This window comes from Penicillium solitum (genome assembly GCF_028829755.1).
Source record: "Penicillium solitum strain IBT 25940 chromosome Unknown utg000008l_segment0_segment0, whole genome shotgun sequence".
NCBI classification, from domain to species: domain Eukaryota; kingdom Fungi; phylum Ascomycota; class Eurotiomycetes; order Eurotiales; family Aspergillaceae; genus Penicillium; species Penicillium solitum.
Window position 1 is genome coordinate 3,559,774 of NW_027072127.1, and position 16,905 is coordinate 3,576,678.

At 46.8% G+C, this 16,905-nt stretch overlaps 3 protein-coding genes across 3 annotated transcripts; 1 reads left to right on the forward strand and 2 right to left on the reverse strand.

Moving 5' to 3' along the window:
- Positions 1-1,600: 1,600 nt before the first annotated feature.
- On the reverse strand, positions 1,601-2,173 carry N7455_010648 (DUF3716 domain-containing protein; the record flags this gene model as incomplete). Its single annotated transcript, XM_040952938.2, has 1 exon — positions 1,601-2,173. The coding sequence occupies one exon, from the start codon at positions 2,171-2,173 to the stop codon at positions 1,601-1,603; it is 573 nt and encodes a 190-aa protein (XP_040816442.2).
- Positions 2,174-4,149: 1,976 nt separating this feature from the next.
- Positions 4,150-5,781, forward strand: N7455_010649 (Major facilitator superfamily domain general substrate transporter; the record flags this gene model as incomplete). Its single annotated transcript, XM_040953093.2, has 4 exons — positions 4,150-4,306; positions 4,360-4,610; positions 4,663-5,600; positions 5,655-5,781. 4 exons carry the CDS (start codon positions 4,150-4,152, stop codon positions 5,779-5,781), a joined length of 1,473 nt encoding a protein of 490 aa, XP_040816410.2.
- Positions 5,782-6,089: 308 nt separating this feature from the next.
- N7455_010650 (uncharacterized protein) lies at positions 6,090-13,395 on the reverse strand (the record flags this gene model as incomplete). Its single annotated transcript, XM_040953154.2, has 4 exons — positions 6,090-6,138; positions 6,195-12,770; positions 12,824-12,999; positions 13,048-13,395. The coding sequence occupies 4 exons, from the start codon at positions 13,393-13,395 to the stop codon at positions 6,090-6,092; spliced, it is 7,149 nt and encodes a 2,382-aa protein (XP_040816491.2).
- Between the last annotated feature and the right edge of the window lie 3,510 nt (positions 13,396-16,905).

Sequence of the window (16,905 nt, forward strand, 5' to 3'; positions counted from 1 at the left end):
TAATTTCTTGTATCTCCGAGTCATAATGGTGGATTAGTTAACTTATCTGGGATCACCTAGGGAAGGCATATATAGAACTGAATTGCAACTTCTATAGTTGGTCTGTGAACAAAATTGATGAAAAATGCATTGGACCGATCTACGAGTTTGAAATGGTTACGTGGAACTTCCTCATCCCAGGAGGGCAGCATGCGCTCCTGGGAACTTATTGGCGCCCAGGAACTCCACTGGATACTCCTGGAGACAGCCTTCCTATCCCAGGAATGGCCGCATGGTTCCCAGGAACCCTTAATTTCCACGAATCCACATGAAGGCGGATTTAAACTCCAGAATTCGAAGCACAGAGTACATTGATTTCCGTTGAGATGTGAGATTAATGGCTTACTCCCCTAACAATTAAGACACGACTCTGCACCCACCCCTCCAAATCTAGGACAAGAGCTAGAGTTCCTAGGAGCCGGGTGGCTCGGACTTAACATGCTGGCAATATGAATCATAGTGCGCCCGAGTATTTCAAAGAGCGATTTCCTCCCCATATCATTTCAGAAATTCTCAACCTCAATTCCTTTGAAGCCTCTTTCCTCTACCGTTCACTTTATTGAATCTGCGATTATGTTGCTTTTGGGACTTCCACTGGAAACATTATGGTGGATTGCTAAATCTTTCGACACAAAAGACCTTCGGAGCCTATGTCTGGTATCTACAGACTTTAACTCTATATTCAGAGGGAGGCTCTTTAACTACATCGACTATAGAGAAACTCCACCGATTCACTAGGCGATCGAATATAAATGCTTAGGCATCATCCGATACTTATTGCATTGGAAAATGGCAAAACCGAATAAGGAACATCTTAGCCTTACGCCGCTCATATTGGCCGCAAAGTTGGGCTATATGGAAGCCGTTGATTTACTTTTAAGCAGCGAGTCAGTAAGGGTTTCCTACCGCAATCGTTTAGAAAAAAGTGCATTCTCATTAGCAGTGGCTCATAAAAGTGTTCAAGTCGTCGAACGACTAATCAGTAAGCAAGATATCAATATCAATGATCAATCGTTAGACGGGGACTTGCCTCTTACAACCGCGCTAAGGTCTCGTCAATCTTATATCTTCCAACTCATTTTATCTAATACGCAGATAGATACAAGCCTTCGTAATTATTACGGCCAAAGTCCACTACACGAAGCAGTAGAAACGGGCGATAAAGGTGCAAGCAAAACTTTGCCTAGTGAGGAGTGGGAGTTGGTTAGAGGGTGGCATGGGGGTGTTTTTGGAAAGTTGCATGATGCATTGGAGATTTATGCAGTTGTTCAATAGGGGGGGCTTGGATTTCGGTCTCGGTCTTGATTTTCTAAAATTTCCTAGCAGTGCTACCTTCCACCTATGCCAACCAATATTCGATACACAATAAAAAGGAAACGCAAAAAGACAAGAAGAAAAACATACAACAATGAGCATTCGCTGGTGGTCACCCACCCAACTACTAACTCACTGGCGTGTAGCATGTGCGGTCAGCAGCCGGGTGGGTGTCGCTTGGATGGGAAACCGTGTTGCAGCAGGCATATGAGAGAAATCGGCATGAAAGGTCGGTTGTTCCGAACCATTAGCTCGCACTTTGGCTCCTTCCAGCTCCTTCCAGCTCCTTCGCAGCAACAATGAGCTGTAGCTGGGCCAAGATAGCCTTCTGCTGGGACAAGACAGCTTCTTGCTGGGACAAGATATCCTCTTGTTGTTGGATGTCCATGTGGGTAGCGGCACGCTTTTTCTTGGTACACCCGAGATGGCATTGAGATGGTTCGATGGTTGGCACACTGGAAGCTGGGGAGTTGTCTCCAAGGTCTGTCGATTTCATGAACGAGCATCGCACCACCTGTTTGCCCCACGAACAGTTCGCACACGGTTTAAATTCTCCGACCATGCCTTCAAAGACGATGCAAGAGGTGTACGGGCCATATTCCAGCTTGCAATGGTAGCAAGCGTCAGCAGGCTGTACTCGATGCCCCTTTGCTTGCATATAGAAAGATTCAATGTTCTCCTTGCGATAGCCGATGGATGCGTACAGTTTCTCTCCCATATACTGTCTCGTCTGGCGTAGGACTGGCTGCTGAATAACATCGCACTTAGCGGGGATATTCAACAAAGTGCCGGTTTTCACGATATCCCGTTGCCCTTTCATCCACTCGTTCTGTTGGATAAGCTTTGCCCAAAATCTGGGCTAGTGATCTACGGGCGACTGAGTATGTCACTTGTTCATAACTCTCTCATTGGTTCATACTGCCAGGCATTAATTTAGATCTACTCTCACTTTACAAGTATACGAAGGTATATCCCGGCCGGGGATCGGGAGCTATATAGTTATTAGTAATGTTAAAGCCTTCTATCCTAAGAATTATTGTGCTCTGCTTGTCGTAAATGCCAACTTGGAAGATAATCCGGGTTAAAAAAGACCTATAATCTTATCTTTATAGGGTTTAAGATTAACAGTTTGTTGTACTATTATAATGTTGAAATTAGTAGACTAAATTGCAAAGGTTATATATAGAAAAGTCTCTTATGTAGAACACGCTTTTTTACCGCCCTTGTATATATTTAAGAAGTAATCTAAAAAGTCATCTAAAATAGTGTTGGATGTCTGAGGCATCACCATGTGATAGAACATGTAGATAGCTTCTCTCTCCTCTCCCTCTCTCCCTCTCTCTCCTCTCCATGCGCCAGATCAAGACAATGCATGCAGTGCTTTCTCCATTCAATCTCTATTAAATAGATATCTAAAAAGGCATCTATAAAGAACATAACAAGGTCGTATAAGCGGCCTACTACAATTCTTGTCTTGTTGTATATGCTTCAAGAAGGTAGCGATGAAAGGGGTGGTGAGGTAATATCCAATATGAAAGTTATGAACCGGTGGCATACTTAGTCGCCCGTGGCGTTCTTCGCCATCGGCGCGGCATATCGGCATTTGATGGGACATATTCCAATCAACTTGCGGCAGCGTGGGAGGCTCTCGGTCCTCCTTATCTTCAAGGGCTGCATCCTCAGCCTTTCTCTTACCTATGTATTTGTTAAGACCTATCTCGCAGTACCCTTGCATCTTACATGGGTGAGTGATCATACCCATTTTGGTTCTTAGAAACCTCTTTTTTTTTTTGGATATGCCCCTAGTTCTTCTCTCACTTGGTCGATGGCAATGCCGGGTTGCTCTTGGTTGTTGCTCTTGGTTGTTGTTCAGAAGATGAAGTTATCTGATCGGCTTTTTATAAGTGAGGTTGCTATCTGTTGACAAATGTTCTTCTCTCACTTGGTCTACAGCAAAGATGGGTTGTTCTTAGGGCTAATGTCACCTCTAATCAGATAGGAGAAAACCAGAGAAATCGGTGGTTCTAAGAGAATTTAATTGACTAGTTAGTGAACCAAAGACAGGGAGGCTGAGGGCTGAATCATAATACACTAGCAACACTTGCAAATCAATGTTGTCCACGGCAGCATTATACATGTTCCTATTCCATACCAGCCTACCGTATTCGAACGTCACCAATAAAGCCAGATATGAGCCGCGCTATCTATAACTGTTATCACGTATATTCATAGGAACTGTGTTCTAATATCCTTCTTTGTGTACTCTTCATCGGCCATAAAATCGGAGGCGCTAATAGCCTTAGGATGTCTAGTTGAATAATTACTCACACGCATCGCTTGATAACAAAATCAATGCGCGTGGATATGGGTTATCTTATAATAATTATGCTGCAATCGTAGTGGAGTATTCGCCAGTGGTTTATGGGGATCCATTTCGTTTAACCATGACCATTTACTTCATCGCGCGTACAAAAAAATCAGTTTATGATTCAAGTCGGCAGAAGAAACTACCGATAAAAGCCCCATAGCTTATCTTTTCCTCCGCAACTTTGAGTGGGCATCGGATAGTATCATTTTAGTCTAAAAAGGACTACGATGGTGTTAGCGACACCTTAAATTGCAACATCCACCACCCCGTAGCCCTACCAACATGCTAGATAAACCATTCTTATAAAAGCCGGGTGTGTCTACTAGAAAAATAAATATTTTAGACACTATCAAAAAAAAGTATTTCACGCTTATGTTACTGGAACCGCGGCCCTACACTTAAAATCTTACATTGTATCTACGGCCGCAATGGGTACGGCCACAACGCCCACCAAAAGGTGGTACCATTGGTATTCTCCGGATGATACGCCGGAAGAGAGAAAACTAGTGTTGAAGCTTGATCTTTTAATTGTTCCATATGCATTCATTGTCTATTGGGTCAAGTACATCGATCAGGGAAATATCAGTAAGTCAATCACAAGAAGCTACCATCACCTAGTACTAAACGGACCATTTCAGACAATGCATATCTGTCAGGAATGTCCGAAGATCTTGGCTTCCATGGGAACGAATTAATTCATTTCCAGACTATTTTTACTGTTGGGAATGTCGTTGCGCTTTTGCCTTTTATGTACCTCTTTCCTCGGGTGCCGATGCACTACCTTGTTCCAACCCTTGATCTCATGTGGGGAATATTTACTCTGCTGCAGTATAGAGCCACAAGTTATGCAGAAATTATGGCTTATAGGTTTTTGGTCTCAATCTTCGAGGTATGACTCACCAACTGCGAAAGGAATCCCTTTGTCTTACTCACATTGATAGGCATCTTACTTCCCCGGTGTGCACTACGTTCTTGGATCCTGGTACAAAAGCAACGAGATAGGAAGACGAGGAGGGGCCTTCTACATTGGCCTCACCCTAGGCTTCCTGACCGCCAGTCTTCTACAGAGTGCCACACTTGACTACCTAGATGGAGTTAACGGACTACCAGGGTGGCGTTGGCTTTTTATCATCAATGCCATCATTACCATGCCCCTTGCGATTATTGGCTACTTTATTTACCCCGGGACAATTGATAAGCCCAACCGTCTCGTCCTTTCACAAAAGGATCTAGATATTGCTCGCAAGCGACTAGAAAAACAGGGAACTCAAGTCAAAAGTGCCGCTTTCTCGTGGGGACTCGCCAAGAGGCTCTTTTTATCGAAGCGATTCTGGCTGGTCCTTATATGGGATAGCTTCTTTTTCAACTCCAGCGCCAACACAGCGTCCTTTTTGTTGTGGTTAAAAAGCCTCCACCGCTACAGTTCCGCAACACAGAACGAACTCAATTCAATCAGCCCAGCACTCGGAATCTTCTTTATTCTCTTCATCAACATCAGCACAGACTTGTGGCTGGATCGCGCCTGGGCAATTACGTTGGCCTCAAGCATCAACTTTACGGGACTGGTCATTTTGTCTATCTGGGAGGTGCCCGAAGGAGCCAAATGGTTTGCTTACAGTGTACAATACTCGGCAGTTGCAGTATCCTCTGTACTGTATGGATGGGTGAACGTCCTTTACCGTGATAACATCGAGGAGCGCGCAATCGTGTTAGTTCTGGCCACTGCTATTTCCACAATGTGGACATGTTGGATCCCCCTCTTCACGTACCCAACTGTGGACGGACCTCGCTTTATCAAAGGATATCCCTTTTCTGCAGTCATGACTGTTTGCTTGGTGGCTATGACGTTTGTTATTCGTTACACCTATGGCCCGAATGGGTAAGATCTCCAGATTTCTTTCTACACATGTGACCTTTTGCTAATGGAATACAGAGAGAAGAATATAAAACACGTGAACGATAGGGATGGGTCTGAGGATGAGTCGACAGACACAATTGGGGTTTCTACAACCGAGAGAGCGAAGAAGGACCAGATTTCGGTTGTGGGCACCAATTTGTAATTTGACAGCTTCGTATATTACAGCAAAATTGTTGGCGGTTTGAGGCTCTACATGATTTGAGAAAATACCCCAAAGGTCTACCAATAAGCACATGACAAGACCAATTATTGCTGTGTACTATAACCGAGTACAAATATAATGTTTCGACGAATCTGCCACTGTACACGTAGTCCATGTTTGTATATATTAGGATACTAAACAGTACTTTATTAACCAAACAAAAAATAACTCCAACTCCTTCCCATCTATCTATATACTAGGACACCAAATTTACTAAATTATAAGTCAAACCACCAATGGTGATTGATCTAGGGCCGATTGAGCTGTTCACGGCGGTAGAAGAGCAGGAAACCAAAGCTACAATCACGGTTAGTACAATGCCATAAAATGATTGTTGGGGGATGATAACTGACCTAGCCAGAAGCTGGAAGAAAAGGGCAATCCAGAACCACGCGTTTCCAACAGCGTCCAATGACGATCCAATAGCCGGAGAGATGTCTCCTGGGCCGACCTTGTTTGGCGCGAATCCACGAGCACAAATAGTAGCGATGGATCCAAGAGCCTGGGCGGCCAATAGCACGAAAACGACGTGCACTCTTGTCAAGGTCTGTAGGAGAATCATTCCCAAGCCGACTTGTTGAATCTCATCGAGAACGCCGAGCCAGAGCCAGAGACAACGAGATGCGATAGCTCCAGAAGTCAAACCTCCAGCCCATGGGAGATAATAGCCGATGTTGGATGTTCCCCACCATGTTTGCGCCCATCGCGGTGCACCGATACTCAGACCGAAGACGGGTAAGATCCAACTGTGCTCCTTGGACAAGAAGCGGAAGAGTAGCATCACACCGACCCAAAGGACAACAAAGAAGAAGATTACCAGGAGGGCGACTTCCCATGGTTTGGTGTGTTGAGAGGACCAGAGGAATGACCAGTTTCGACCAAATGCCGCGGAAAGGAACCAATTCTGGATGATGACCATGAAGAAGAACCAGAGGACGATTCGGCGACGGAAGAGAGATGTGTAGAAGAAGAGAATTTTTCCAGGTGCTTGGCGATAGTACTTAGGCAAGCCAAGGGCAAGAAGCACACCGATAATGAAACAAACCGCGGCAATAGGCATCACCACAGCCGTCAGTTTCCAGGAATTCAGGGCAACCGTGGAAACACCTCCAACTTCCGCTGTGGTGACTCTGGAACTCCAGTACCACAAGGCAACAGTGTAAAGCTGTGAAATTCCCTGGATAAGACTTGCGCGGAACATCCAATCCTTCACAGGGACAGCACCTTGATCACCAAAGTTGAGAGCGAAGAACATAGAACCACTGGAAGATGCTGCAGCATAGACACCTGCGGCGACATTCTGAGCCCACGCTTGACCGACCTCTGAGAGTGCGAACGGAGAAACGCCCATGGTGACGAATGCCATGGAATATATGAACCAGGGGAGAGTGAGGACAATCACAGACGGGAAACGGAAGAAGAGACACCACCAGACAATGGAAGAGATGCAGTAAATTGCTGCGATAACGTAGAGCTTGACTGCTGTCTCACCAATCTGGCCAGCCAACAGGGTGATCTGTGCAGAGTTCGTTGCAATAATCTGTCCGAGACCCAGGAATAGAGCATAGACAGGCCAGTTTCCGACACGCCATCTCATGAAGCGCTGGATGGCAATGGGTCTCTTGTATCCCAGACGGGAGAGCCACTGATCAATTTCATCTGTGTTGTTCGCATCAGAGTCTTCGGGGCCTTCTGTAACAAGGTTATATGGTGTGTTCTCGACAGTCTTGCCCAGGCCAGCTCCAGTTACGGGACGTTCTTTGGGCTGCTTCTTCAACTGCGCATCGTTGTACATGTAGAAGAACTTCCGCTCGCTCTTCATGAGATAAAGTTCAATACAATAATCTGAAGTTGAGTTTTTCTTGTTGAGGTTGGTGAGCATGGTTTCGAAGTTTCGCGTGAAGTGGCCCATGCTGTCCGTAAATGTCGGGTCGACCTTTTGCAGATGGAAATCGGATTGATCATGGTCGTTAACAACAGAAGGCAAGGAGAGAACAGAAATGTTCCGGCCCTCGTGAGCGAAAGGTGCAGCTGGGTCGGAAATATCACGAGCTACTCTCACTGGAGAGGAGTCCCTTGAGAGGAAACGCGATGACTCCGAGGCTGACGAGTCAGACTCGCCACGAGCGTGATTGTTGTTTCTAGGGTGTGTCGCCATATCCTGAACAGGTAGGTTGACTGCTGCCATGGCCTCTTCTTGGGTGATCAAGTTCTCTTGTGGCGTGACGAAGCTCTCATCATCCGTAGTATCACCGTCGATAGCCTCGAGCATCTGACTCTCGCGCGGTGACTTCTTGGTGAGACGGGTTCTGCCATGTCCTGGTCCAGATCGTCGACCGAGCGATAGGTTGCGGTTTAATGTGCTGCCTCTGTTGTTTTCGGCTGCTTGCATCTCTTGAGCTTCGACTGCCTGTAGCTGGAGAAGGGAAGGCTGAGTGGGCTGTGATGTTCTGTTCGCATCCAAAGTCCCCGGCAATGACAGATATGATGAAGGGCGGGTGATCATACCAGAGTCCCGCAAGCCTGGGGTCTCCCAGTAGATCTGAGACTCTCGCGCTGAACCTGCAACGGTGAGTTGGTTCTTTTGGTGATGGATGTGGATAGAAGTTCGCTGCAAGACTTCGAGCTTCTGAACCCACTCGAGAACGGGGAATCGCTGCTTGGCAGAGTTTGCACGCATCTCCTGTCGGGTCTCGGGTGATGAGTCCAGGGCTGATTTGATGGCGGTTCTCAGCTGGTGCAAGAGATGGCGGGCTGAGTCGGATTCCACAGTGTACCACCAACCAGGCATCTGGCCTAGACCTCCGATGCGAGAACCAATTCCAAGTGCACCCTTGCGGCCAAACTCAACGGCAATCAATCCGAAGGGCTCGTCACGGGATGGGATCAAGGCGAAGTCGGCACCAGAGAACACGAAGGGGGGAAGAATCGTAAACTCTGGCTTCGAGAAGACACGGCCTGGGAACATTTCCATGATGCGCTGAAGCTTGATAGCGGCGAGTTTACCATAGAGATCAATGAGGGGACCAATACAGATCAGCTGCACATTAGGCCGGGCAGACAAGACAGCCGGCATAACATCGGCAATCAAGTCCACTCCCTTCTGCTTCGACCATCTTCCCACGAACACAAGCAAGTCGGCGTTAGGGTCCTCGTTCAAACCGGCCCATTTCTGTGCCTGGAGTTTGTCATTGGCCGACTCGTCAGTACTCTGCACCGTAACTTCCACATCGGGGTCTTTCTTCAAGGCGGCTGTGTCAGAGGGATCTGGATTTGGAAGACTGCCAATCTTGGCAAGACTCCAGAAGATTGGATAACGGGCCCATGAGCGCTTTCCATACTTCTCGGACACACCTACTGCACCGAAGCCACGTTGATGGAATCGCAAGTAGCTAGCACCGGTGTGAAGCAGGTTGAAAACGTTGCCGAACTGACAGTATTTGGTCGCTATGTCAACTGGGATATTGAAGACAGAACAGACTTCTTTCTTCTCTTGCGGGGTTCTCAAAGCCCAAAGACCCTGGAACTCGGCATTGTGCAAGGACAGACAAACTGGGATAGTGCGCGACGGGAGCAGGTAAAGCGGTGCCACGCAGCCGTGGAAATCGTTGATGTGATAGAGATCGATGGAGGGTGTTCGCTTTATGACCTCTGCGATACACTGATTCCAGGCCGAATAATAAATTGCACTGTCAAGGTCATCCATACGCGGAGGATAAGGCTCCGCCTTGGTCTGCTGCCGGAAAACCGGAGCATCAAGGAGGACGTAGGTGATGTTATCGACAACGTGATACTGCACCTGCACCGAATAGGGATGATCCAGGATCGTCACCACGAAAGGCTCAGCAGGTGTATCCTCGGGGTAATCAATATCACCGACACAAGGAACCACCCAAATAAGATTCTGGTGCTTCAGATTTTGTGACATGAGCTGCGCCATTACTCCTAGGCCGCCAATCTTGACTTTGACCTTCCAGTCCTGGATGTCGTACTCCATAGTGGCAATCAAGACAGTGCGGCGCTGGTCGCTCGCTCCCGCTGCTGCCAGGGCCATTGTTCCTGGCACACCGTTGTCTGCCATGCCGATCTCTTCGATATCATCATCTTTGCTGAATGTTCCCTTGATTCTGCGCCAAAACAGTACCGGGAATTTCTCGGCCTTGGTGACATTACCATTCATGTTAAGCTTGACACGGTAGAAGTTTCCGATGAAGATGAAGACACCGGCCAAGCCCATAAGAATCGGAACAACCCAGAGAAGAATAAAGAGGACCAACTGGGCCCATCCCGATCCCACTGGGATCAATTCGTATCTTAGGTTGCCATCATCGAGGGAGATGGTCCAACCAAGATGCGGGAATGGCGGCAAGGTGGTGATATTGATGACGTTTGATGCGAGATAGGACGGAGGAAGCTTTTGAACTGAAGACGAGTTGCCGACATCACCGTAGACCTCGGAATTATCGGGGTTACCGTCACTGTCTGTGCCCCAAACATTCAGCTGGCCTATGGCTGGCCATTCGTAAACGAAGTCGTAGGTCCAGCGAGACGTTTTGGAATCGTACACCATCTTGCTGTCCATTCCTGCATCATAGCCATATTGGTTGTATGGACCGTTAAACCACATATGCGGGAATCTTCGGACTCTATCGCTCCCATAATCACCTTCCTGGATGTAATCGCTGCTTCCAGTGAGTCGCGAAAAGTACTGAACTCGTATGTGAGTTCCCTCCCACTTCTGGGAGTCCGTTCCAGTGAAGCTTGGGACGGTAATACTCGTGTTGCCACCTTTATACGTCTCCCAGTCGTTCCAGCTCCGACCAAAGTCAGACGAGTATCGGAACTTGTCTGCGCCGGCAGCTCTGTGCTGGAGGTAAAGGTTGTCGTTAGACTTGTGGACAAGAGTGGTAGAGTAATTGGCAAGTGGAGAAATGAGGGGGTTGTCATGAGCACCGAGGCGCAGCAAGAACTTGTCGGTCGAGTTGGTGTAGACTCCGGAAGAGGAAACATTCTTGACGGTCAATTGGTGGATTCCGTGGTGGACATTTTTCAGGTTTGCAGACCATGTCCAAACAGTCGGGATTTCTCCGGTGTAAGCATGGCTCGTGGTCCGGGAAGAGATTTTGGTGCAGTTGACACTAGATGTATCAAGCTCGGCGGTGATGTTCTTCTCTGTTGTAGAATTTAGGTAAAATGCCTTTGTGATGCTGTCACAGTCCATCTCAGTAGAATATCCAAACTGGATAGGCATGGTTTCACCCGTGTCTTCTGAAGATAGCAACCGAGCATCATGTCCAGGGAAGAAATCAGTGACAGTAGGGCCGGGCTCAATAAACTCGGAGGCCTTAACATAGGCCCGGTATTCCCATGGAAGCAGCTTCATTTTACGAACGCATCCATAGGTGTTGTCAGACGACTTAGGGCCATCTTCCAAAGTGAGCTCATCGTAAGGATAGAAGAGATTCTTCAATTTTGTCCCTGAGTCAAATGGAGCCAATAAAGACCCATTCGTAGAGGTGCAGTTGCCCCCGTATGTTTTGGTCGAGTTTCCGTTTTGATACACAAGCCAGAGGGTCTCGTTGGGTAGGATTGCATTTGTTTGTACCCCGGGGAAATAGCTTCGCAGTACAGACCAAAGGCCAGTAACCGTGGGAGTGGTAGAAGAACCAGGAAGGTAGACGTCTTCTGTCAGTTGAGATATCGTTTCGAGGAACAAGCCGTCCTGAGCGACGGGGTAATGGGCTCGAATCTCGAACATGCGCTTCATGATGTTGCGGAGTGGATGGGCGGGATTCCGCTGGTCGTACGTGACAGTGATATCATTGCAACCATTGCGTCCCTTGTCGATAGGGAAATCGTAGAACTTTTCGGTGTTCAAGTTGAAGCAGCCTTGTGTCCACCACGCAGTCTGGTACGTCATGGGCTGCCGACCGAACATATAGTTCGCTGCAGTAGCGTCGAACACGTACATGTCCTGCTCTTCTCCCCACAAGATCAGGGGGATTCCAGGAAGCTCCAGCGAGATGATGTATAAACCCAGGAGGTATTTATCTGTACCATTCTGCAGCGCTGGCCAGCGGAAATTATCCTGGTTCGAGACACCATACATGTGCCTAGGATCGATTTCTCCTGTGAATGCATTGAGGAAATCGTTGGTAATGAGCATCTCATTCCAGGCCTCGATGAAGTCGGTCGGCAAGTCAAAGCCAGCAACCAAGTTACCGTCCAAACCCAGGAAACGGGTCATCGAACGATAGATGGTATAATGAAATGCGGAGCTATCCAAAGCTTGCAGCCCATCCTCTCGTAGGAAAGCCCCCTCCGAGGTGTTAGTAAGCTTAACACCCTCGCCGGCATTAGCCACACGCTGATCGGGCTGGCGACCGCGGCCTAGGTAGAGACTGCCAAAGCTATCTCCGGAGGTGATCTCGCCGGGGAGGAAGAAATTCTTCTTGCCAAGTTTCTGCGCGCATTCACGGTAGACGGGGAGCATCTGACTCAGGGGCTCGAGGGTCGATTGCACAGACTTATCAAAGCGGAAACCATCGAGATCCAAACTCGCGATTTGAAGGCAGGAGTGTTGAGTGATCACATCGCGGACAGGCTTGTGCCATTCACGCAGGCGATCCTGCACGGAGGCAAACTTGGTAAGCTGACGCTGCCAGTCGGGGAAGTTACCGAATGCCTCTAGCTCTCCAAATTGATCAAAATCGCTGTTATAGCAACCGTTCAACTCTTGAACCCCGTCGTCTGTTAATGGGAATCCAGTCTCATCCCAGAACTTAGGATAGTTGCAGGTTTCGTTCCAGTCGTTACTGAACTTGAAATCGGCGTATTCTCGGTCGGTAACCCATTGGACTTCATATTCTGATGGTTTGAAATCGGCGGAGTCGTTCAGATGGCCTTTGAATCCGATCAGGTTGCTCATTCTGTGTTTTAAGATCAGCCCATGAACACCCGAGAATATGGAGGATCGACTTACGTTGCCAGTGTGTTATCCATCAACACATACATGTTCCGTTTGTGGATCTCGTCGACCGTCCGCCTCCAGTCGTCCAGCGTTCCGTAATGCATGTCGAGGAGAGTGGTATCGACCGGCGAGTACCCATCGTAGGCCCAGGGCAAGTTCATCAAGTACGTTCCGGCGAAGTAGATGACCTGTTGGGGTTAGCGATGGAAGCATTCTGAAGCTGGACGTCAACTAACCTTGAATCCCATTCCCTCAATATAGTCCAGTGTATCTATCAACCCTTCCAAGTCACCACCGTGGCGCATTTGGTTGGAGTTGATGACATGCTCAAAGGCGGTCCCGTTGATATCGTCATTTGTAGGGTCGCCGTTGGATATACGGTCTAAAAAGATTGTATATGTGGGCATGCGCCAGTTATCCGGCGATGGATGGTACTCATGGTCCGGCCATGCTCCCCAATAATCGATCGGGCCTGCGGCGGTTTTGTTTTCGTTTAGATTGTATTTAGCGAGTGGTTCGTCATAAGGCCAGCAAAAGGCATAGACGCTCAAAAACGACAGTATGAGGAAAGCTGAGCGCTGCATTTCCGTATATAATACTGTTATCAGCAGTAACCTGCTGCCGGAAAGATGCGCAACTCAAAGAACGAATGAGATGAGTTTTTGGCGAATAACGAGAGTGAGATGAGTGAAAGAACAAAAAATCAACTGAAACAAGCTTCTGGCATTTTACTGATTACTGATTTCCAAGATTTTACTCTTTTACAGAATATTCTTTTTTTTTCTTCTTTTTTTTACTATGGGGAACAAAACCCTTATCGGGCCGAACGGATGGATGGTCTATACATAGGTGCCGTACACTACTGCAAGACCCACGTAAACCCACCCAGTCAGATTTTATCGATGATGTATCCACCGGCTTTTCGCCTCTACGTGGTTGGCTTTTCGGTGTGTGTCTCAGATAGATCCAGAGGATTCTATGTACTCCGTATTTGCTAGTAATTATTAGCAAGCGACCTTGGATGCTGATGTTAGTGCGCTTAACCTAAGCATTCTAACTTGGGTACCGAGGTATATGTTGTGCGATGTATTATTCTCCATAGGAAATTTTATGGGCTCACAAAGTAAGGCGGTTAAGCAAAGTGCACTTCTTAGCCATTTAGCTGCATCAGCACACCAGTGTGGATGACAATATGTACGTTGTATGGCAAAAAAGCATTTTTAATAACATATGTCTTAGGTCAAAGCACAGCCTTTGTCACTTTTCTTTTTTCTTTGAACTGCATCATGCAATGCAACCGATAATCCCAGAGGCTTATCTTTGTCATTAATTCAAAGGAAGTGAAGCGAGGGAACTACGTATTCTACCGTACGTAGACCACGAAGTAAAAAGTGTTCCTAAGACATGGAAGATTAGATATTAGGTGATTATTAGGTGACTATTAGATGACCGAGACCTAGTATTCAACCCCCCCTCTCTTATCTCCAAAAATATGAAATACACAATACTTCCAACTATTTTGGGGATATCCTGTTTTGCCCTGGAATTTCTACCATTTGTAAAAAAAAAAAAAAAGTTCGTATACGGAGCAGACGGAGTATTTTGGTGGATTCCATTTTTATTCGGTTCCGCCCGCCTTCGACGTCACATCTTCGGTTTCCGAGACCACTATCGCCAGAATCCTGGGATGTGAATCAGGGTGAAAATAGAGTGGAAATAATCCCTCGCTCTGAGACCTTCAAATTCCTTTGACGGAATATTCTTTCTCAGATTCACTAACCCAGCCCCCTGGTTTATTTCCTTGTTCTGATGCATACGAATTTGATCTCCCGTGTCTTAGATAGAAGCGAGCGAATCCACACTACATACTCCGTACATATGCGCCTTACGATCCCGTCACACCTCCTGTTGCAATCTCGGGAAAAAGAAAAGTCTCATCCCAACGATTTCGTGCCAGTGATCCAATGGCGGGGCTCGGGATCGTACAGAATAATCTTCAATGGTATCCATGCTATCTTTACTTTTTGCCGCGCTCAGGCACTCGTAAATAAGCATCGTTATCATGGGGTGTGCGGTCTAGATGTCGCACAGATGCATGGTTTCAACGTCCCAGTCACATTCTCAATCGTATTCGAACACTGTCTCGGAAGCTTATTTTCCGTGTCAATTTATACATGTTTACTCCGTATACTCCGTACATATGGTGATAAGCGAGCGCAACGTGCTGCCTATGTGTACATCCATACGGAGTACAATGATACATCATGACCCGATAAGGATAGCTTAAATATACTAGTCTTACTAAATATAGCCGAAGGCGTCAAGCCAATGATTTGATTGAACCGTGTGGCCATATATGTAACTGGTCTTGTTTCGAGCGCCCCATACAAAGTGGATCAAAGTTGATTTCACTCAACTCAGAACAATCTCTACTTTGTATGATACTCTCACGCCCTGTTTGGGAACAGGCTAGGGCATATATGCTTTAGCTTAGTTCCAAATATCGTCACGTATTTTCCCCTCTCAGGAAATGTCTTCTCTGCCACGCTGGAGCCTCCACAAGAGGAGAATCGTAGCAAGTCCGCAACCTACCCGGCCCAACGCACGGCCCAACAACCCTTTTTGTAGGGGCGAAAGGGAAGGGCCGAGTACCTATAGTGTTGGTGGGCACCACCGGATGGCAAATTTTCACCGGATAGCAATTTGTAAGGATTAAGTGTTTATAACTATGTAACAAGTCTTGACTACTTCCAAGGTTCGTATCAACCTTGGTAAGAACTATCAAGTACCTAGGTATGCTCGAGGCAAGAGAATGGCTCATTCAACCTTTATATACATTGTTTATGCGCGATGGTTTTTAATGTGCTCTTTACACTCCTACATCATATATTTAGGATCAATGCAAAGATCAGTTAAATTTGCTTGGGTTAGTTTGAGAGCTGAGAAAAATCGATATGTTCTTTTTATGTACCTTTTGTATGAAGCAGCTATGCAAAAGATACCTCTCATCCTTATAATTTGTTATTCAGTAAAAATTGGGTATCCGGTGTTGTCCGTAGGGGGCGTGCCACGATTACTTGATCATTGCTTTACTGCCTAGGAACTGACCTATGAGCAGACTCGGGTATCCGAGACTCGCTGCATTGTTCGGTTCTTCCGGTTATTTTAAGTCGGGCGGTTCCACAATCACCTTTTGTGCCTTATTCCTCAGGTATCAGCGTCTTGAACCATGGCTGACTTCATACAACCCGATTTTTACCACGACAAGATTTACAGGGACCGAAGCTTATGATATCACTCAGGAGTAAATCCATGGATGCCACCCAGAATAATACAGCAATACTAGCGGATATAGCTTGTTTGTTGTGCTATTATTACAAGTCACAGCGCCCTATAACTAGGTTCTAAGGTGCATGTTAGAAGGCATACTCCACTTCATCGACACATACGATAAAATAGACATACAAGGTCTCGCGTGTCCTTGCTTAATAAGCATGCATCCTATTCCAAGGCTCATCCTACCATGGCACTATTACGAGTGACAATAAGGAATCCACCTATGCCGCTCTAGAGGCTGTCGTTTAGGATGGTGAGGTTGTAACTAACTTTAACACCCACCCTAATAGCAAGCCTCGTGTTCTAGGTGGCTTTTTTTCACTAGACAAAGTGGATAATCGCCGGGCACACTAAGCATTTATATATAGCTTAACTGAGACAGAGATTCCACCTTGATTCTTACCTTCATTCCCCATTTCTCACACACCAACCACCCACACCCAATCACTTCCAGTTCTTTGCGTTATAACCCTCTCACATACATAACATGATACATACGACCATAGGGTGTGGAAAACAGGGCTTCCCGTCCGCTCAGCCGTACTTAAGCCACACGCCGGTGAGTTAGTAGTTGGGTGGGTGACCACCAGCGAATCCTCACTGTTGTATGTTTTTGTTTTTTTTTATTTTTGGGCTGGATTCAATCCAATAAGTGTAGTTGATAGAGAGAGAGAGAGCATGGTGAAAACCATGAGAATCTTCCCAATTCATTGCCGTCGGGGGTAAGAACAGTATAGCGAGTTGTAAGTGAGCATAAA